We start from the raw sequence: 23,151 nt of genomic DNA, 5'->3' as shown, positions 1-23,151 counted from the left end.
GCCCCCAAGAGAATTTCACATTGAAATAGGCAGTTATTATTTGTTTTCCCTGTGATGTGTGTTTCTCTAAAAAGGTGTGTGTGTGTGTGTGTGTCTCTCTGTTCCGGTTTCTCAGGAGGTCCTTCAGACGATACCAAAGTTCTGCTTTCCCTTTGACGTGGAAAGGTACGATTCCTCTCCCTTTCAGCTCCCCCGTTGTTTTCGCGCTGCAGCGCACTTTCACCTTCACACAACGCACACACACATATATGTACACCTAGCTTTCCTCTCACTACAGAAACACATATGCATTTGAAAAAGGAAATGAGATGATGTGTGTTTTGTGCATCACACCATTGCGTTACAGTGAAATTACCATCAATCCTAGTTACAGTCACATGATGATTTACTAACCTTTTACTAAGTGTAAATGATTGGTCGGTGTGATTGCATGTAGCCTCTCTGGTCTTGAACCCAAAAAATATCTGATATTCTCCTGCAGACAAAACAGCTGTTGGCAAAATGTCCCCAAATGTAAATGGTGTGATGAGGACACACTGTATTAATGATGATGATGACAACAACAAGTTCCATTAACGATGATGCCTATGAGGTCATCAGTGACCTGCCCACTTGATGTTTTGTGAACAGTAGCATGTTTATGAGCGCGTGTGTGTGTGTGTGTGTGTGTGTGTGTGTGTGTGTGTGTGTGTGTGTGTGTGTGTGTGTGTGTGTGTGTGTGTGTGTGTGTGTGTGTGTGTGTGTGTGCGTGCGTGCGTGCGTGCGTGCGTGCGTGCGTGCGTGCGTGCGTGCGTGCGTGTGTGTGAGTGAGTGAAAGAGACCTGAGACCTCTAAGGAGGTGTGTTTTCTTCTACCTTACATAGGTCTGAATGGACCAGCAGCTTTTTTGAAAAGTAGTGTCCTCTATATTTTGAGGCTGGAAAATGACATGTTAAAATTCACATTGTAAAGACGGAGTGTGTGGGGGGGGTGGGGGGGGGGATGTACAGTATTTTACTGGAGCTGAGCTGCTGCCATCTAGTGGAGTTGGGATGTACAGAGCTTCTCTGCAATTTCAAAAAGCTTTTGACGTTTCTCAAGCCATATTGGAAATATGTGACATCAGATCTGGACATTGACTGCAGATTTAGCTCATGGTGAGATTTTTGTCTGAGAATTAGTTCCTCATCCAGCCAGAGCAAATTGTGTTTTTCTCTTTTGTATTTTAAATGATTTCATAGATTTACTGCACCCCATTGTATTCAGTTGATTGTTAAGTTGTTATGTGGTTTTGGGCCATTTATGAGTGTGTGTGTGTGTGTGTTTCCCCTTTGTCCGGCCTCAGGGTTTCCCAGAATCAGCTGGGGCAGAATTTCACCTTTGTGCTGACGGACATCGACAGCAAACAGAGGTTTGGTTTCTGTCGACTCACTCAAGGCTGCCGGGTCTGCATATGTCTGCTCAGGTAACGCATACGCACGCACACTGACACATGCAAATATTCACACTAAATCTTGTTATGCTTTTAATACTCCGAGGTACATTGTTTTGTATTTGTTCAAAACCATGTTGTTCTAATGAAATGAATGTTACTGCAGTCTGTATCAAACACTTTGTCAATTTTAATAGAATCCAACTCCCATTAATTAAACAAATGTCAAAAGAGCGACAACCGGATGTAGTATAAGTTATGCTGCACATCACAAATCCAAACATATAAAAGTCAGCCTTTCACATTTTACTCTCTGAATCAGAATCAAGAAAATGTGTGAAAATGACTTTTTCAAACACCATTGCTTTTATTTATTCGTTCAAATAACCAAGACTTGGTCCTTTTTGCCCCTTTTGGATCCGTCTCAGAACAGTTTTTTTAATATCTGCATTTATTTCTCAAGTCTGATGAAAAAAAAAAATATTTACCAGATCTTAGAAGTGAGCACAGATTTTTTTTTTTTTAGAAAGTATTTCCATTCATTCTCACTCTTCACACGGAGCTGCACTATGCCAGAATAACACATTTATATTCTCATCTGCCCACACAAATATGTTAGTGATGTGGCTATAATTATCCAAAAGTTTAGCAGTTTTTGATATTTCATAGGTGGATTCATCTTATCACAGCGTACATAATTTAGGATACCAAACCCAGGAAAATAGCATTTTCTTTGCATAATTACTCTCCAAGAAAGGCTATTATCATTTAATTCCCATGTAATTGCATGTTGACACTATGTTTTTACAGATGTAATTACCTTACCATTACAAAGAAGGAGCGCTCCAGTGTTAATCTCAGTGGACAGGCTCATGTGCTTTAGAATAAACTGAGGAAAATATACAAATAAATACATTTTTAATGAATGTTTTAAGCAGTTTAACAAACAACAAACTGGAAAAAGAGCACAAAGCCTTTTCTTTTTCGCTGTTGGTGGAAAGCAGCACTCCTATAAGTGCTGCTCTCGCCTGTGTGTGTGTGTGTGTGTGTGTGTGTGTGTGTGTTATGTGTGTGTGTGTTATGGGTATGTGTGGCTGTTGATGGACAGTCGTGGGTTTGTCGCTGCCCTGATGAGCTGCTGTGAAGAACAGTGTCCCTCCTCCCCACACCACCCACCCTTCTCGGTCAGCTTCCATGGCCTTTGTTTTTCTTTTCTCTCTCTCTCTCTTCCTCTCTCTGTCTCTCTTTCTCCCTCCCTCTTTTCTCCTCGTTATTCGGCTACTGCCACAGTGCGACAGCAAAGACGCTTGGCCCATAATTATGCATGAAGCTTCACTGCCAATTAGCAGAGGTTCCCCTGTCCCTCTCGCTGAGTTAGACATGCTAATTCATTTGACATATGATGTATAAAATTCATTATGCATTTTGAGTAGTTTGCATGGCTTGCTTCATTTTTAATAAGACAACGTATAGAAACGTTTTTTTTTTTTTTTTTACATTAATTTAAAATTGTTTGTTTGCTCCCCAGTTACGTTTGTCTTTTATTTTTTTGTCTTCTTATTAAAACAAGTGTCTTTATTCTAAAGCATAAAAGCATTTAAGATATCTTATTGAGAAATGTTTAAATTAAAATTCGTTGGTTAAACATTTATTTATCTTTATTAGTCATTAAACTGTTTTTCATTCTGCCATGCAAGACAGTGTTATGGAAAGGACAGCAGACTAGTTTGATTTAAGAGAAAATGATTACCAAAGAAGAACAGATAATGTAAATGATTTATCTTAAAGAATTATCTAAGTGTAAAGCAGGACGGCCCAGACCCACTTTCTTTTTCTTTTTTCTTTCATCTATAATTTCCCATGGATATAGGATAAAAGTAATAGTAACAGTTTGCGTCTCTGGGAATGTTGAAGTGCAGGGACCGTAAAATTGTCACCTCTCCTTACAGGAGGAAGTGCCTTAATGAGCAGGACAGTTTTATGTGGATAGCCCTTTGTAGTCTCACTGCTAAAGCCGTGGCCGAAAGGGCCATGCTCCCTTCAGGCATATTTTCTACAAAACGAGGAACAACACAAACTAGATCATTTCACTTGTTCTGTTTTAATACTGTTATTCCTCCATCTTCTCTCATTCTTCGTCCCTCACATTTGACAGATTTTCTGTTCAACACGTGAGTTATTCGGAGAAGAAAGATGTGGATCTGTGTTTAACGGCTGAGGCTTAGGGATACATTTTAGGGACTGCGTTGCTCCAGTGTGTGGTGACTTAGTGATTCGCCGGAGGATATTTCCTTCCCTGTACTTAACCCTTAACCCGAGAAAGTAAAGGTGTAATGAAATATTCCACTGAGCCGTCTGCGAAGTGTAAGATGACTTACGATTGCAGGTACCTGTGCATTAAAGGAGATTTAAGACTCATCTAAGGAACAGGAATAAGTGTCTTGTTTAGCACCCAACAGGTACTTTATGGCAGCAAAAAGGGCTGATGTAAGTACTCCAATACAAAGAGTTAATCAAACGCCTTAACTACTGACGTGTAGAGTTAAAACGTATCAGTATCATTTTGGAGATTTTGTGAATAGTTTGTTATTTCACTCTGGATTGTCTTGGTGGCTGTATACAATGCTTGTGAAAACCAATTTCTTTGTGAAAGCTTATTTCAGCTGTGTGTCCATAATGGCATAATTGTAAGTTCCCAGAGGCACCTCCATGTCCCTGTCTTCTGTCAGATATCTCCGTGCTGTTAGGTAGGTAGTCTGAGCCCTGGATGAAGAGCATGACGGGCTGTGAGTGGACCGCAGATTAACTGGTTCAGTCTTTGAGTACATGGCACTTTGAGAAGACATGTGTTTAAAATGGCAGGAGAGATTGTGGGGCCCCCACACACTGAGCACTGCTGTGATGGATGCCCCTCTCTCTCTCTCTCTCTCTCTCTCTCTCTCTCTCTCTCTCTCTCTCTCTCTCTCTCCCTCTCTTTTTCTCTCTCTCTCTCTCTCTCTCTTTCTCTCTATCGGAGGATTTGCGGAGCACAAACAGATCTGAGCAATGAACTGTGATGAGTAGGAGTATCTCTCTAAGCTTTCCAAACTTTAACTTTGCATCAACAGAGAGAGCAGAGCAGGGGGGGGAGGGATAAGTAGAACAGAACAATACATCTCTAAGTTATATTCATTCTATTGCATTTTAATAAAGCATGAAAAGACATTACTTATTGCAGGAAGATGTTATAAGAATATTGATCATTTGTGCTTGGCTGCCTTCGCCAGCGATCATGCGTTTTCCTCTAAAACAAAGGATTTACAGCACCTTGGTGTAGGAGTGTAATGACTGTGAGATCTGTGAGGCCTGACGGCTTCCCTGACAGCAAGACTCCTATTTACATCCCCTTCAACTGTGAAAAATGAAGGATTAATGTCCAGAAGCCTGGCTTTTTAAACACACGCATACAGCAGGCAGATAATACAAAGGCTCTGCCCTCCCCCGTTAGTCATTTTATCAACTGAACTTTTTGTGTAATTGCTAAATGTAAACTGACCCCATATGCAGATATTTGTGTTGTCTTGGCAGAAATAGGTCTTCAAGCTTGATATCCGGTCAGCATGTGAATTAACATACGCATGTTTGAATTTTGGCTCTCCTGCGAATGTGACCTGATTGCGTTAAATCTTCACACAGACGTCAAAATATTGGCATGTTAAGAGGCTGATTGTTTCAGGCTAATGGTCACTCAGCCTCTCTGATTGGTGCGCTTGGCTGCACTTCTCCGGGAACCTGGCCTGTCATTGGCCCCTCGCGGATTTAGCGATATGAAAATTTGCATTAGGTTCACTTTATTGTTTTCTTGTTGTCTGTTAATTCCAGTCTACAGAGCAGCCGGTGACCCATGCCCTGGAAACTCCTCAGTCTCCAGCCAATTGCATAAGCAGGACTTCACTGGCTTTTAAACTCACACGCAGTCAAAGCTTCACTCTGACAAATGTATAATCTATTATAACTAAGAAACTGCAGATGGAAGCTCTTTGTCAGATTTTTTACTTGACTGAAATGATTGTCTTAATGACTTGTATTGTACACCGTTTTCTCTTATTGACATTAAGAAATACTCGCTGAGATTGGTGAGCAAAGAAGAATCCACTTTTGATTGATTGGCTCATTTTGCCACTAATTTATTTTCCAACCGTGCATCCAGGCAAGTTTATGAAGCATTTATGGGAGTTTCTGTTTATTTCCTCGTAATGCTAAGAAGTCCTTATCTAGAATCGTTATTCATGCAGTCTTCAAAACTGCATGTTAAAACCCCAAACTAAATAAAAATTCAATACATTGACAGGACACCGTGTTTTTATTATTATTGATTGCATAACATTAAATGAACTGAGCCCTCTTTTATGCCAAAAGAAAATGTTGGCCATCTTCCATCTAGAAAGCAAGTCCACTTGGCCAAGAATATGTCAACTTTGTAAAGAAAGCCACGCTGCAGATGCTTTTAGCTTATGGTGGGTGTGCTCAGTCATTAGCTTTAACACAAACACTGCAGTATAAATTATTTTGAGCTTGTTAATGAAATTATTTATTTAACATTAATTGCATAAGGAAAAGATTTCTTTTTTTAATGTGAAGGGCATAAGAAGAAACACAGAGAGGGGAAGGAGGAGGAGGAGGTGGAGGAGGACGGGGGGGGGACGGGGGGACGGGGGGGAGGCTGCATTTTGTTAACCCTGTGCATCTGTGAGCAGCATGCTTGTAAACCTTAGCATCCCTCCACATCACACGAAAGCTATGGTGTTTTTTTTTTATTAAAGAATGTTTTTTTCTGCCCTCCCTATTGGCTCAGCATCCTTAGCATGCGGAGGGCCCTGGATGTCGAAGAGAAGAATGTCATTGTACGGACTAGATAGCGTTTCATTTTTTCCCATTGCAACAAAGACTTTCTGCTTTGGAGTAGCTGGGAACACAATCCATTATCAATGTCCTGAGTTCATTTGATCCAAAAACAATGGGTCACTAACAATAACACAGAGTCATATAGCAAGGTTATTAAAAACTCAGTGCTGTTTCAATATTTTACTGTCCAGCAGATGGTGAAATTATTTATATACATTGTGATGGGCAAAGAAAGAACACAAATAATTTTCAGGAGACTAAATCTCTCTCCATTTATACTGAAGCACATCTTGTTTGTTTATTGTAGAGGTTGATAAAATGAATGAAAACATTGTCATTAATACATTTGTCTGTCTGACTCTTTCAGTTATCTACCATGGTTTGAAATCTACTACAAGTTGCTAAATACTCTGGCAGACTACCTAACAAAACAACAGGTAACCATCTTCTCGGGAGGTATTGAGAATTGTATGTGTATGTTGCAGGGTAAGCACATGAGAAATAAGACATGGTGGTTTGATTTGACTGGGAAACGAGCACAGTTTAATGTTTTTGAAAGTGTACTGTGGTGAAATATTTCTCCTCCATGTTCTTCTTCTGCATGTTCTCTTTTGTGTGCAAGTTTTGTTCGCCGTCTTGGGCTCCACTTGGTGCCTGTTGTTAGCAGCAACAATGTTGACATTTCACAGACCAAACGCTGATCTGACACTGGAAGTTATTCCTGATGATTTACTGGAAAACAAATCGTTAACAAAAGCACACACACACACACACATACACAATGCTCGCACTTCACAAAAGTCTTTTCCCCTGACTATTCACTGCATTGTACTAGCAAAGGGAGGGGAAATGTAAAATATTCAACAAACTGGGGAGATGTGCGGCATCTAGCACAGAGGGTGTAGGTGATGTTCCCATGTTGAGACTGAAGTGAGAAGAAGAAGAAGAAGAAGAGGAGGGAGTGAGGCAGGCAGAGCAAGGGAGAGATGCAGAGAGCTTTGGGACCGCTTTCAATTGTCATGTAGTCGCTGCTTCTTCCAAGATCCTTCGAGAGCAATGATCAGGAAAAGAGAGGCCTGCTAAAGCAGACAAACACATCGCATAACCATTCAACATATACTCACATTAATGTGATTGAGAGGCGGGATAGTCAAATATAGAGAGAGCCAGACGAGTAGAATAGACCAGTGTGTGCGTGCGTGTGTGTGTGTGTGTGTGTGTGTGTGTGCGTGTGTGCGTGTGTGTGTGTGTGTGTGAGGAGGAGAAGAGAGACGGAAAGATTGGTGGAAATCCTGGGTGACTGAAGTGTTAGTGTGCATGATTTGGTTTCTATTTACCCCGCTGTCCGTTCCGGGCGAGAGGGAGATGTTGACAGACGAGGGAAGACAGAAGAGCGATGAGGGTTTAAGGCGAGGGGTAAATGAACTGTTTCCCCAGGCCGTGTTGCTGACCATGCGTGTGAGCATTGAGCCTCTCATGACAGGAGGCTGTTCGATTGCACACACCCTAACACAAACCCCTCCCTCCCACCCTTCTCCTTCTCTTACTGTATATCGCCGCCCATTCCTCTCGAGTTTCTATTTCCTTCTGGCTCGCGCATACATATACACTCATGTCCTCAAACAAGCCACGGTTCGAAAGCCAAAACTAAGTTCTCTTGAGAGGGCGAATAGAAAAAGAATCTAAAACAAACAACAAAGCGCCATCGCTGTGTTCACGGTAGTTAGTTGCAAACTGTTGTTTTTTCAGTTCTCCAGCCAGGGGGCCCCGAGTGTAAATAGTAATCTTGTCGCAGAGCTCATAAATGCCGGGAGAATAATCTCTCGGCCTGTTTCTGTGGTCAAGCTAGCTCTCTCTGACGGCTTCTTAAAGAGCCTGTCTTTGGAGCGGGGACCCCTGCTTAATTACTGACAGCCCGCTCTTGGCCGTAAATCAACGCTGCCGGATAATAAGCGTCTGCAGCCCCTACACTCAGCCGTCTTTTAACCTCACCATTGCTCGTTAAACATATGTCAGTCGGAAGTTTTGGAGCCCTTCAGGCCTTGCTGCAGGATTGCCCTCTGGTCTGCACCAGTGCCTGTCCCAGAGCCGTTGTTAAGATTGACACATAACATCGTGACATCAACAAAACAAGTAAATAAAATTCATGTGTCCCATGTTTTTATGTGTTTTTTCTTTTTTTCTTTTGTTGTTTGTTTCTCTCCCCCAGGAAAATGACTTGAATGACATGCTGAATTCTCTCTATGATCTGCCTGTGCCAAAGCCCTTCACGCCAGTCAACCTGAGTGTGGTAGGTATAGATCTCATATTCCCCCTTATCAGAGGCAAGACAGCTGAGAGTAGAGCTAGAAAGGGGGACAGGTAGGTTACTGCAGTAGTGTGTTGCATCAGGAAGGAGAGTGTAGAAAGGAAGAGGAGATGTTGGCTAAAGAAGTTAAAAGTAGAGCGAGAGACACTAAAGACAACAGAGGCGATAGAAAAAGAAGTGGGGACAAAGGGAGGAACAATGAGAAATACAATGAAATTGACACAAAGACGAGAGGAGGAGACAAAGATGGCATACAAACTGACTGAAAGAAAATAGGGCAGACAGGCAGAAACGGGGAGAGATCGAGAAAACAGAGGTTGAAATGGACGAGATAAATGAGGGAACAGAGCAGACAGAGAGCGGAGACCAGGAGGAGGTTAAGATACACTAGGTAGGAACAGAGAGAGACACAGAGGGCCCCGGACTGACACTCTGTTTGGAAACAAGAAGTGGCGCTAACAGCTTTTTGTGTGATAAGCCAGAGCCGCACATGTTGAAACTGGACGGGTCCTTTCACAACTCGTCATGTCTCCTGCTTATCAAAAACTGAAATGGCTTAACGAGCCCGGGTCCCTCAAAGTCAGCCAGTGTTAGTGTTACCTCTGACACAATCTCTCCTTGTGTGTTTCCAGCTCCGACATAAAACACTCACTCTTGAGCAGAGTTCGCTCACATACGCCTGGACTATACAGGGGGACTGCTAAACGCATGATGTTTTGTTCACTAATATCTTTAGTTTCGAGTTGCTTAGACTCCGCACAGTAATGGGATCAAAAGAATTTCAGCGTTAGCCTTTGTCCTTGAGGACCTCTGCTCCTTTTTTTGGACCAATTAAAAAAAGCAACTCTGGGTCTTTTCTGTGGCGTACGTCTCAGAAGGATACACATCTAATTACACAGATGACTCTACAACATAACAAGACTTTTATGAGATAATCAATATATCTATATGAAGGTTAACACGGTCAATTCATATCCCTTGTGATTTATTTTTTCTTTGCGTCATTTTTTGATTTTTTTTTTATCAGCTGTATGTGAACAGTGTGTGAACAAAATCTTTTCATCTGCATCTCGGAGCTTCATTGGAAAAGAAGCCCCGGAGAACAGAGGTGATGGCTCCATGTCTTTTCTGGAGAAGCCACTAGTTTGATATTTAATTGATGAAGCCGAATTATTCCCTTAAAGATGTGTTTTTTTGTTTTATCATGGCAGCCAAGAAGAAGGATCATTGTCCCCTTTCATGTGTGAACCCTGTTTTGTTCTCTATCTCCCTCTCTCATTGTGCAAGAATGAGCAGTTGTATATTGCCACTGGGCAAGTACTGAGAGATCGGCGAAGCAAGGAGCCGGTGAGTGGAGGGGAATGAGTGAACGGCAGAAACGGGAGGAGGGAAGGAGGCTGCTGTGAAATATGAAACCGCTGCTGTACTAATCGCATGGGAGCAACGGCTTTCCAATTTGGCCAAATAAGCTGCGCTATCTTTTTTAAATATAACAAAAACAAACTATCCTGGGCCTTGGTGTATGTTTCTTCTTCTCTGGAAAACAATCAAACTTTGTAAATGATTAATGCCATTCCACACTGCTATATTCTCTCTCTGAATATCAAAAGTTTTTTCCCCTCTTTATGTTTAAAGCAAAGGCAATTGTGCTCAAAAAATCTCCTTGATGCCTTTCCAGTTAACCCACTTTCAATGTTTTTATACAAACATGTCTTCGAAAGAAAAAGAAAAATGCAGATAAGCAAGCAAACAGCCAATGAAAGCCCGGGTTGAGTTGAGGAGCATGGCTTGTGATTATCACAGTGCCATGAATTTGTCGACCAACAGGGAAACATTATTTAGCACACAGAGCACACAAAAAGACAGACAGACAGATTTACAGTATACTTTAGTAACTATGTATGCTTACGGAGGGTTGTTCCGTGCCTCGGATGTATTGTCTCGAGTCCCTGATCTTTGATTGCAATTTTATTTGTTTAGTTACAATTGTTTTTTGTGTTTCATTTCAATTATTCTATTTCTAGTCGTGTTTTCAGTCAACTCTGAACAAGCTTCCCTTCCCACATACAGTATTGTTTATAAAGATATCTAAGAAGCAATCTGCTTTTCTAGTAGCTGATTATAGGCGGTGGAGCAGGTTAGCAATAAGGTGGAAGCAGAATTCCGCTCATCTGTGCCTTCATTGTATACCAATGTAAGAGTGAGAGCTAATTAACAAGGTATTATAGGAGTAACACTCATTCAAATGTATATTTTTGTGATCTATTGTCTTCATTTAATTATTAAAAAAAAACTAAGAAGTTCTTTAAGTGCCACTGGAAAGTGAAACTTCAGTGAGGTTCACTGTGAAACCTTTGAATTCATTCAAGTGTAAATCATTTAAAAGTTGTACACAAGCGTTTCTGTATCAGTTGCTCTGTATTTGTGTTTTATAAAGTTGCCAGGAAAAATGTTGGCATCGTACGTTTCTGCAAACCACTGATATGATGAACGTCTACGTTTTCTCCATTAGGTCAACGCAAGCAACGTGGTACAACGAGCAACGCGCAGAGCAAGTGACGTAGTATCTTTAAGCGACCGTTATTGAAAGTTCCGTAGTATAATTCTGAGTATAACAAGTGACGAAGTCCACTAAGGCCGGGCAGGAGTGATGATGGATGGGTCAAACAAACGCAAGACTTTAACCCCTTTTCACCGCTGTTCGTGTCCCTTGTGAAACCAAAAGTAAATGCTGACTTTACGATCTGGTGGATCACAGTACTACAGGACACGCTAACGACATGACGCCCTGGAAATGGTCGCAGTTCAGTCACATTAAGGCACCAAAACCTTTAGGTTTAGGGAAACAACACTGTTTCGGTTAATTAAGTATGTTAATCCTGAGTTATATCAACTTTTGCGAACGACGCAAAGTTGCCAGATCTCTCAAGAGTGTGTTGCTGAGACAGAAAAGTCTCAAACTAAGTTCATTTTCTCTCAATTTGTCTGTCTGACAAATGCCATTCCTGAATTATCTCTGCCTAAACCTAACCAATCGTTTCACTACGTTAACCACGAGTCAGTGAGCGTTTCTGTAAGCGTGATACGAGGCCGATATATGATATAAGATGAACATATTTATGAAATAGAATTTTGGTTCAGAAGCGGAAACTTTAAATTCATCTGTTGGTTTGCAGAAACGTACAATGGCATCTTCTATCTGTGAGATAGAAGATGGCTGCAGTTACAGGTGTAGTAGCATTAATTCACAGTAAACTAATAGCTGCAATGCTAATTTATGCTACTACTACTTCTGCTTCGTACAGTATAACCACAAACAAAGAACCAGCATTTCCTTAAATAGAAAAAATTATTTAGCTTCTTCCCTTTTGCACATCCTTCCAGGGTGGAAAAACCTGGTGGTTTTGTTTCTGTCTTGCTGCAGAACAACAGGTTGGCTTCTGTTTGAAATAGTTTAATCTGCTGTTGAAAACAGGAAACAGTGGAAGAGGGCATCTGCTCTAGTATAACAAATGCTTTCCTTGCATATGTTTTCCTCTTTTCTCTTTCACTGCCATGTAAACAATTATGTTTTGTTGTAGATATTCTGTTAAGGTGTGGTGGTAGCTATCCGTAATATGCATCAAAATATGGCCGCAGCAATTCAAACATTTAGAGAAATTCACCTGCCATAAAGAAGGGGGTGTAGGAGTTGCTTTTGCTCAAAAACAATATCATTGCCCGTAAAAAAAACACCTCAAAAGGCAAAGAATGTTTGCTGCATGTTCATCTCCTCTAAGCGTCGCTTGACTACAAAAATCGTCCTCTGGGAATATGACTCTTGTTTACTTGTGGTAATTATTTTCACTTTTTTCCTACTTAATGCACTTAGGGGTGAAACATTTTAGTTTGTTTTACTTTAAACTGAATGGTCCAATGTCAACTGCAGACAAAGTTATGTGCTGCCATTTCTTTTTCTTCATCATTACAGTCTGTCAATGTTTTCTCAAACACTGTCACTTAAGACTAACAAGCATCATTCTGTAATTCTCATAGTCATGTTATTATAAATCCCCTAATGAATAAATCATTTTGAGAAATTGTGTAGGTCGCCAGAACAAAACTGACCAGCAGCACTTTATATAAAGAAATGTGCTCATGAAACATTATGACCTACGGTTAACCCAGCATTGCTCAAAATAGCACAGAATCAAGTCCAACTGTCACGACCCTGCTCAGTACATTAAGCTAATATTCTTCCATTGTTGTGGGTTTTTTAAACTCCATCTTTTTGTCTGACTGTGACGGGCTTTCACATCTTTCCTTCTTGGTGGTGACACTTGCGGTGGGGTTGCTGATTCTGAATGACTCTTATGTTTGCATACTCTTAATTGTATTGTTTGTTATGTAATGCATTACTGTCATTTTGTCTTCTGTTTAAGGAATTCATTTTTTTCCTATTTAGCATTTCATCCTTTCAAAGCTCCTTTCAAAGTGCAGATTGTTTCCTAATCAGACGTAAGTCTCGGATGCAATGCTGTTTTGCCACCAACTCTCAGGTGTTGGATGTCAGTCTTCCTGCCACAGGGGCCACACATCAAACACCACACTGACTGTGTGTAAGCCCATATAAGACATTAATTGTTCCGTGATTTGCATCACAAATAAATAGTGGTCACAAGTTTAAACACTGAGAAGTCTTAGAAGATGAAATACATTTGAACATTTGAAATACTGTGCTAGTATCTACTGTAGGCGCTATATTTACATGATTTACAGTTACAATTTAAGTGAATACCTGCAACAGATGGTAGAGTGAAGGCTTTGAGAAACGCAGGTGTAATAAGCATACAGGAGAGAGTGTGTGAGAAACACAACGGTGTGTTTCAGTTGATGCTTTGTCTACCTGTCTCCAAACACCACCTCTCTCAGGCCCCTTTTATCTGAACACTGAACCTGCCCTGCTCTCCCAAAGTGAGACAGGCAGCCCTGTGATCCTCTAAACAACCTGTGTGTGTGTGTCTGTGTGGATGCACATGTGCACATACTGTTGTCTGTGTGTTGGTGCTCCCCAAGCCTTTTTAATGCTTAAATAAAGACTCAGTTTTCCACCGGAGACATCACCCCAGTCTGTGTCTATGGGGAGCTGAGCTGCTATTGAGCTTTCTCTGTTCTGCAGGCCTGATAAAAGCGTTGCCACAGTTCAGACACCAGCTCAGCAATTCATATAGACAGAGCTGAAGATGAGCCATAAATCATAGAACAAAGTGAACGGCCTTCCCCCCCCCCCCCCCCCCCCCCCCCCCCCCCTATTCCCCTCATTCTTTTCTGTGTGAGTGGTATGCTTCACTGGTGACCTTCTCTCTTCTTTCTCCTGCATGTTTGTGTTTTCGCAGCACTCCTACTTCATCGCCCCGGATATCAATGGACTGCCAACCATCCCTGAAAGCGTAAGTATTCATGGGAAAAGAAAAGAAAAGGAGTTGAAGAGAGATGCGTTTTCTTCTGGAAACATCTTCGCCTCTAATCGTTTTTAATCAAATACACTTGTCACCTTTTGAAATCATTGCATCATCCCTTTTGTTTCAGTTTTATCTCCTGTGGTGCTTGTACTTTTAATGGCGAAGTTCAGTGATCGTCGTGGGTATTAGAGGATTCAAATTAAACACACAATCTTTTTTTTTTTATTATTTTGTATTCAAATTGTAGCTCAAGCACGGAGCATCCAAAGTCTTTATGAGTGATCAATCTAACAAATTCAAGCAACATTGATCGACACCCCCCAAACATTACTATATACTGTATTTCTCTAACATTTTTTATTTTTTTGCTGCAAAAAAAATATGTGCAGAGATTGAAGTCCACGTTCTTTTACAGCCAGTACTGTATGTCTCTCTTTTTTAGCACACTCTGGCACTCTCACCGTCTGTAGCATTGACACTTTACTGTAAACAAGGACAGTTTGTTATGAACCTGCATATCCCTCTGTTCCTGTCTATCTCCAGAGGAACCTGACAGAGTACTTTGTGGCTGTGGATGTCAACAACATGCTCCAGCTCTACGCCTGTATGCTGCATGAACGGCGCATCATCATTACCTCAACCAAGCTTAGCACTGTGAGTCCATTCCTTCCAAGTCATTCTCTCAGCTGCAGTCAGTTATCAGCTCTGCCCTGTCAGGCACAAGGTTAGAAAACAAATACGGCAACCACTTGAAGGACGACTTTGCTAAACATTCCATTCAAGTTGAGGGGAAACTTTCAGTCCTAAAATGTCATGTTTTGTAATGTAGGATTCATGTGAGCTATCTCACTTTGTTTTCTAATTTACAGTCATGGAGAGTCACGGTTGCTATTTTTGGCTTCTTTACAAATTCAGAAACCGATGTGCCCGCTTAAAAAGAAGTATATAGCTCAAATGTTGGGACCGTTTCCGAGATTGAACATGATTTTCTTCATCAATAATCCAGCAGGATATCAAACCCTAATTAGTACGATGAGAATATTTATCTGACATGGCTAAGCCACTTGTACAGATCTGTCTGCCCCCCCCCCCCCCCCCTCTTTGCCCGGGCGTCCTGCGCTCAGACAGCCGCACTATCACCACGCTCAGACAAGCTGTGAAATCCACACTAAAGCTGGATTATATCTGACTGTTTGTCTTAAAGCTGCAACATATTAACGGCCAAAAAGCCTTAAATTATCCGTTATTACATGTCTTAACTCTCTCACATAATTTAAAGTCCCTTCTTTCTGTCTGTATGAGGGAGGAGATCTCTCTCTCTGTGTCTTTCTTCCGCTCTTCCTCCCTCTGTTCCTCATTCCAATCCCCCCCCCCCCCCCCCCCCCCCCCCCCCCCCTGTTATCTATGTGGCTGATGAGGCAGAGCCAAATGTTTATGACAGATGAGATGGGAGAGGGAAGTGATGTCATCCAAGTCCTCTCTGTATCTGTAGTGTAGCTGGTCCTGCCTTGGTATCTACAAGGCTGGAGAACACTGAACAGCCGGAGGGGCCTGTGGGTGGTGATGGGTGCTGGAGGGAACGGTACCCAAGGTCTCCCATAGGATCTATACCCAGAAAGAGCTGTGAAAAATGACCCAGCCCTCGGAGAATATCACCTGTCTCCCCTCAGCGCCTCAGACCAGCAGCACTGCGCTCAGGGTCTAGGCTGCACACTGTGCTGTGACTCGAGGGTTACACGATGTAAATTATCAGACTCAAGGGTGAAGGTGTTTTTCTTTTTCGCAGGAAGAGGGGGTGGAGGCGTTATTTGTCTGTGATTTATAGTTTTCTGCAGCTCGGAGACTAATCTTGGCTTGTTTTTTTTTCACAAATTTATGTCGACAGGATTTTTTAAGAGCCTCCACGTCAGACCTTTACCCCTGTAAACCTTTTTTATCCTCCTCAATCCTTCATCCACTCATCTGTCTATCCATCCATCTTCCTCAGGGAGAGGTGTTTTGGTTTGGTAGCGATACATGTCAGGCACTGCATTACAAAGGTATTTTCACATCTCCACTGGGATTACTAGCAGGACTGATGTTATTACTGCTCCTGTGATGCGTTATTTTTTGCTGTTGGGTGGAATGACCTCCTAGTTCAGGTGGGGAAATGGCTGCCATGATTCTGTAGGCCGGATATCTAAGTGTATACATGCTTAAGTGCAAAAAGCCCAGCTCATTATCTACACCACTGCCTTGTGATCAAATATCTGAAGATGGGAAATATATAATTAACGTCACAGTTTGTCAAAATGTTTGCGAAAGTGAGTGTTAGCGGTCACTGAATAGACAGGTAATGTTTCTATAGTCTGCTTGCCACAGATAGAGGATGTATGAGAGAAGGTATTGTTAGTAACATCGTTAGTATCATCCAGCTGCTTTTCACCACCTCCGCCTGTCCAGCCTCTCAGCCAAGCAAAGAGAAAGTGGAAAGCGAGAGAGAAAGACACACAGACACACAGACACACACACAGACAGACACACGAAGATATACTGCATTTATTCTGCCTGCTCTAGGTGCTGCCTGTGTTAAAGCCCCCCGGTGAACCCAGTGTGTCAGTCTGCCGGTACATGGCCGGCGCGTCTCGCAAGCAGCCAACAGCAAAGGAATAAATCATGATCTTACAACAATGCGTCAGTTGACTTATTGCTGTTTCGTGACCGGAGGTGAATGGTACCACTGTTTTAAAAGGCTGGTCGGCGGTGGCGCAGGGGCGGGAGCCAGCCGAGCGTGCAGCCTTGTCATAGGGCCGTATAATAGGGCTGCATCGGCCCTTCCTCTAACTAGTCAGTTGGGAGGACCCCCACCACCATCGCCCCACCACCCTCCGTGTCTTTCATCTGCCGAGGCCCCCCAGCTCTCGAGCCCAGCCTCTGCCCTGCCTATCGCCCAAACTCACACAGCCAGGCCCCAGCACCGGCTGACAGCAGCCCTCTCATCAGCCTGTCAGGCCTATGCTAACAAGGAACTATCCATCCACCATGCCCTAGAGTGCCAGCTGTCTCTCTGTTTCCTGCCTTTTCCTCTGTTCTTCTTCTCCTCTCTTTCCATGACTTCTCTCCGTCTCTTAGCTTTCTCTCTATCTTAAGTTATTCTTCCTCGCTGACATTATTATTTTCTGTCCATCTGTCTCTCACTTACCCCTGGCTACACCTCTCTTTCTCTCTGACTTTGCCTCCCTTTTCCTGGGTGTCTTAATGCGTCTCTCTGTTGTGGGGCATCTGCAGAACATCGGGACATCCTTCTCCTCGATAGACTTATCTCAGGCCCATGCCATGTGTCTGACTTGTGCCGCTGTGTGCGTGTGCATGTGCATGCTGTGGGTGTCTGTGTCTCTTTCGCATGCATCTGTTTGTGTGTCTTCTGCGCTCACAGATGTTTGTACCTTATGTCTTGTGTCGAGTCAGTGGCTGTGTGTGGGAGGCCTGGCGTTAGCCGTTACCTGTGTCGTCCTGCGTGCCCTCGCTCTCTCTCCCCGTGCCACCTACTTGTTTGTGGCACACCTGCGTTGTGCCGGGCCTGACACCGGCGTTTGTCAACAGAGGGAGAAGCAGAGCGCGCGTAATTGGTGACTTACTCTGTGCAGGGGAGGGGAGGGGGGAAGGCTGGCTAACGCAGCGATAAACCAACAGGAGAAAGGAGGGAGAGGTAGCAAATGGACAGAAGGCAGCAGGATGAGAGGAGGAAAACAGAATAAGGAATGAAGAAACGGGAATGGAAATGAGGCTGGGAAAGGAGAAGAGAGGATTGAATTTGGAGAGTGCGTAGGGACGGAGTTGGAAGGAAAGGCTAGTGGAGGGGAAATGAGTGTTTGAGGCTGGTGTGAAGAGGTCAAGAGCGACTCTGTTGATACCATTCCTCCTGTCAAATTGAATTACATTGCCTGCAGCAGCAGCTATTTGTCTCACACTCTGCGCTCGATGTAATTTAACATGTGCGAAAGATTCCCTCATCTAAGAGTATCTAAGCAGAGGGAGCGAGCGTTGTTATGTCCTCAGTCCAGTAAAATCTCCATAACACTGCCGTTTAATATGAAAAATATGCGAAAGAGGTGCATCTAGGCCCCCACGGTAGCAGTTCCTCCATATTCTGTCTGTGTTTCACTTCAACATGTCCAGTTGCTCAGGTAAAGAGGAATGGTGTAGGTGGAAGATTACTGACAGTCTGCGGAGCTCAGAGTTGCAGTGTTGAGAAGATCTGAGGTCTCTGGTGGGTCCGGCTCTTTAAGGAAACATCCGTGTTGAAGAGTTGTGTACGAAAATGGAGAGTTGTTGTTTCTGCTCACGTCTTTTTTTCTTTTCTTGTGTAAATGTGTCATAATTCAGCTTTTTTGTTAATTTCTTGCAGAAAATAAACGTATTAGCTGAATCCCTATTCCATACTACATACTACTTCTAAGCAGGGTATAATGTGGTGTGTTCACTGTGCAGAAGTGATACAGTTCAGTAAATCAAACAAGTGTGCTTTAAAAAAAAAAAAAACTGTGCTGCTGATGGACATTATTTTCCCACAATGCAACTCACAGAGGAAATGGGGGAGCTGCTCACAGCTGGAAAGTATTAAAACAAATTGTAGATGGTGTTAAAACAGCTTTGTGAACACAGCAGAAAGATTAACTGTTGAATCATTGGAAAACATTTTAATTTCAATTTGTGAAGGTTAATTGGCAGTGACATACCAAAGTCCCAGTTTGATTGACATCACGTCACACATTGATTCATATCCTGATTATGTTGATTTTTTTCATAATAACTGCAAATAACAGTATGCTTAGACATTGGGTAGTTCTTCCTGTATACTATTAGTATTGAATGGGACACAGCGATTGACTCACGCTCAGACCCCATTATTGACAACACTGGTGTGTTGACCTCTTAGCTTAAGTTGATTGCTACCTACTTCAAAGTTGCATTGCAAATTCTATCTCTTCACTTCTCTCTTTCTTCTTCTCCCACTTTCACATCATCCTCTCCCTCTCTTTCTTTTTTTTGTCTCTCCTTCCTTTAGTCCCGTAGAATGGATCTTGGAAAACCAGTGTTAGTGTGGATACTTTCTGTCTCAGCTACAGCGCACTAAAAAAAGCTCTCAGGGCAGAACCAAAGACCTTGACTGCTTTTTGAAGCAGGCTGTCGCTGTATAATCGGTTAGCTTCTCTCAGAGGAAGGGGGAAACACACACACCCACACGCGCACACACACACACACACACACACACACACACACACACAGTGTAAGAGGCAGGCAGCCCCTCATTACAGGGCAGAGCCCTGGTCCCTGAGGACTGGACCCAGCACCTAATCCTGTATTTGTTCTTGGGGACTGTATCTGTGATTCTCCATTGAATGGAATATTAAGCACCCAGGTCTTTTGTGGAGCGTGTAAGCCATTTGGCTCCACTCATCTATTATTTATCAGCCTGGCAAATATTTTATCAGCCTTAGCCTCTCATGACCCACTCTCATGTGAAGCCCCCCCTCTCTAAATGAAGAAAAAGAACGAGGGGCACGATTTCTCTTTTTTCCAGTTTAGATTCCTTTTTACTTTTTGCCTTGTTCGTTATAAAACCTGAACAAGGACACGGGGCTTTGTATTAAGCTGAATTAGAGAAGCAAATATGTGAACTATTCCTCTGGAGTTCCCTCCAAATGGCTTATCTCAGGCACACTGCCACCTCCATTGCTTTGTAGATAGCAAATAAAAGTAAACAGAAATCTAGATTTTGCCTTATAAATCATTATCTTAGTATCAGTAACACCCCCCCCACAGCCACCCAGCCTGAGAAGAAGAGAGGCAGAGAGAGACTCCTGTTTTCCCTTTCAACCTGAGAGTAAATCATGCCAGTTGGGGGGCTCACCTTGAGGCCTGGTGGAGATAATTGGAGTTGGTTAGCGAGGTGTTCTGTGCCATTACCTCCTGGTACCAGTGAATGACTGGGGCTTGTCTGCACTCCCAGAGGAGGAATACACTCGCCTGTTGGCGCTCCGCTCAGTGTGTGCATGTATATCCACAGCCGGATTGCTGACCTCTCTTCATCACAATTTAATGGCCCCTTACCGTCCTCGCTTTGGAAAAGGGAGAAGGGTGTGATGGTTTTGTTAGTAGCTCTTCCACCAAGTGCCTCACTTTCAGACATTAATATTCATAGCATTGATTTATTCTCAGAATTAGCAAAAAAACAAACTGTTTGCCAGGGAATTAATCCTGACAGGAGCGTGGCATTGTTGTTTTATTTGAAGACGGCATGCAGCGGGAATATGCATATGCAGATACACAGAGCAAGACACCAATTAAATGTTGATTAAGTCCTAACTATTGTGGGACTGGGTGTATGAGAGAAAAGCACAGAGACAATAAAAAAAAAGATCATTGCCTTTTTTTTTTTTTTTTTTTTTCAGCCGATATGAAAAATGAATGCAGTTAAAACAAACATGCAGGGAGGGATGCACATGGACACACACACACTTTTAGTTTTAAGCCTCTCAGATGTCCGGTGTTGATGTTCGGGGTGCATTCAGAGGGTGGGGCTCCTCTTTCTCTGGCCGCGGTGGGTTTCAGTTGCCGAGCTCATCCGCTTTTGGCCGGTCAATTGTGACACTGTGTATGTGTGAGTGAGCATGGGGTCTCCTGGTAGTTGTGTGTGTGTGTGTGTGCGTGTGCGTGTGTGTGTGTGCGTGTGCGTGTGTGTGTGTGTGTGTGATAGTGTGTGTCCGCTTCACACATTGACTGTGAAGCTGCAGCAGTATAACGGCGGCTGCTGCTCCGGGGTCCCGGCGGTATTGGCCTAGCCCGCAGTCTCTCTTGGCTAACTCATGTTTCATTCTTTGGCAATTTGCCCTAATGAAGTCCCGCAGGAGCCCCTCAGACCTCTGTTCTCTTTCCATATTTAATCATGTTATTTTAATCTGGGGGATGAGCTAACGCCTCTTTCTCCTGCCGTGTCTCTGTCTCTCTGTGTGTGTATGTGTGTGTGTGTGTGTGTGTGTTGCAGGTCATTACTATATCTGGGTTTTCATGAGACGGGATGTCAAGAGGGGGGTTCTGGTTTCAAGACAATGGGAGACAATGACTTTAATTTTATGTGTAATGTTTGTTTGACAATGTAGAGAGCTCCTTTGAAAAGGAATGCCATCTTCATGTGATTGCTTCTCATTATTTGTTGAAAAAGGGCTTCTTTTCTCTTTAATTTGGTAGTCATACTAGTTGGTGTAATTCAGATTTTTTTATGATTACTGTCAGCACTGTTTTGGGCTCCTTTTGTTGTTTTTGTGCTGGTCGCAGCACAATTCTCACATTGACATTGAATTTAAAAGCAGTTCATTATGAACACTGGGCTTGTATTTGCTCTCATTTCTGTGTGCAAAAACAGGTTAGAATCTGTGCTTTGAATTATTTTTTTTTATTAAAATGTCTCAATGCCATGTGCAAAAGCAGCAATATTATTGCAGTGATGACCCGCCACAAATGAATCAATATGGAGGAAGCATTGATTTCATGTTCTCTGTGTGTAAAGCATGTGTTGCCTTTCTTCACGTCAGTCTTTTCAGTACTTTCCCTCTCACCTCCTCATCAATCTGTCTCTCCTCTGCTGTGTTTCTGTCATGTGTTTAAGACAAGGCTCCTATCACCTAGTTGATCTTCAGCTTTCAGTCTGTTCTTCTCTTCCTCCAACAATAGCTTGCAGGTCGTGTTCATCACAACAGCACTAGACATGTCGGTGCACCGCGCTTTTCTTTCTGAGTGCGTTTGTCTGTGAGCAAGATTAAAAGCTCACTCAATGAAATCAGACATATTTTAACACAAAGCATCAGCACAGCAACAACATTGATCAGACCTCTATATTTTTAATAAACAGAATATTGTTCAGAGCTGCTGTTCTCTAGACCTTTTCGATGGACTTTAGTTGTGTTGAAACTCACATGAATAAGTGAAAGAAAAGAAGACTAGCAGTATTTTTTTCAAATATATTTTCTGTGGGGTAAATCTTGAGGCTGAAAAATAATTGAAATTACCAGTAAACGTATAGCATAGAAATGTCTTTGCTTTTCTTAGTTTTAGCGTTGCCTTGGAAAGTTGTGTTGAGTATGTCTCTCTTCTTTCCCTCTCTGTAGTTAACTGCATGTGTCCACGGTGCAGCTGCTCTGCTCTTTCCTATGTACTGGCAGCACATCTTCATCCCTGTACTGCCCCCGCATCTTCTGGACTACTGCTGGTAAGGCTGACCACCCCTGAAACACACACACACACATACAAGAAAACCATCAGGAGCATCATAATACATGTTTACACCCTCATCTTTTCTCTTCTTCGTTCTCTCTTTTTCCAGCCACCCTCTGAATCGCACACATACCTGACAGTATAGACACGTAATCACACGTCACGCCGTGTGTGCTGGTCATGCACCGGGCTCTGTCGCTAAAACCAGCGGTGTAAAAGTGCAGACACGCATGTTCACACATTCTCCCGCCCGATCTCACGATTCCTCTCGGTGTGCACCTTCTCCTGTGTGGCCCCTCGACATAACGAACGACCCGGATCACCTTGCTCCATATTTCATGCCAGTGCTAGCACATAACTCGCATCACCGTAAGCCTCACAGGGGTTCATTACCATCCATCCAACTCAAATCCAAGTAATCTGAACGGACTCTATTGGAGAGCATCAGCTCATTTTCAAATCTACATGTGTTCATATCAACTTCAGATATGTACATGTGAAAAAAAGAGTGGGAAAGTCAGCTTTTGTCGAATCAGTGCCGATAGCACACACGGTATAGTGCTTTAACCATGAGGGACACGTCAGCTTCAAAAAGCTATTCATCACTGACAGTAAAATGTGATTTTCAACACTCTGTGAAGACTCATCGTTATCTTATTTAATCACAGGGGTATCCTCCATGCACTGATTAGATAACTAGATTATATTAGATGCTGTGTGTGTGTGTGCGTGTGTAAATGTTGAAAGCCAGTACAGTCATGAAACAGAGAAGACAGCAGCGGCTAAAGTTCAGAGCTACAGGCCTGCTGTTTGTTTTGCTGTAGCTTTAAGTTGATTACAAGCCTGTGGCCTCT

The 23,151-nt window shown here is 42.7% G+C and overlaps 1 protein-coding gene across 1 annotated transcript in view; it reads left to right on the top strand.

The window, feature by feature from the left end:
• dennd1b (DENN/MADD domain containing 1B) overlaps window positions 1-23,151 on the top strand; it is a 100,982-nt gene that overhangs the window by 37,033 nt on the left and 40,798 nt on the right. Inside the window, exons 4-10 of the mRNA XM_079158201.1 lie at window positions 116-165; window positions 1,325-1,444; window positions 6,663-6,732; window positions 8,505-8,585; window positions 13,979-14,032; window positions 14,588-14,698; window positions 22,192-22,292. Coding sequence (XP_079014327.1) covers window positions 116-165; window positions 1,325-1,444; window positions 6,663-6,732; window positions 8,505-8,585; window positions 13,979-14,032; window positions 14,588-14,698; window positions 22,192-22,292 — 587 coding nt within the window. The remainder of the gene's footprint in view (window positions 1-115; window positions 166-1,324; window positions 1,445-6,662; window positions 6,733-8,504; window positions 8,586-13,978; window positions 14,033-14,587; window positions 14,699-22,191; window positions 22,293-23,151) is intronic.

Source organism: Pholis gunnellus (genome assembly GCF_910591455.1).
Source record: "Pholis gunnellus genome assembly, chromosome: 4".
Classification (NCBI taxonomy): Eukaryota; Metazoa; Chordata; class Actinopteri; order Perciformes; family Pholidae; genus Pholis; species Pholis gunnellus.
Note: the sequence above shows the minus strand (reverse complement) of the source record. Positions and strands in the feature narration are given on the sequence as shown.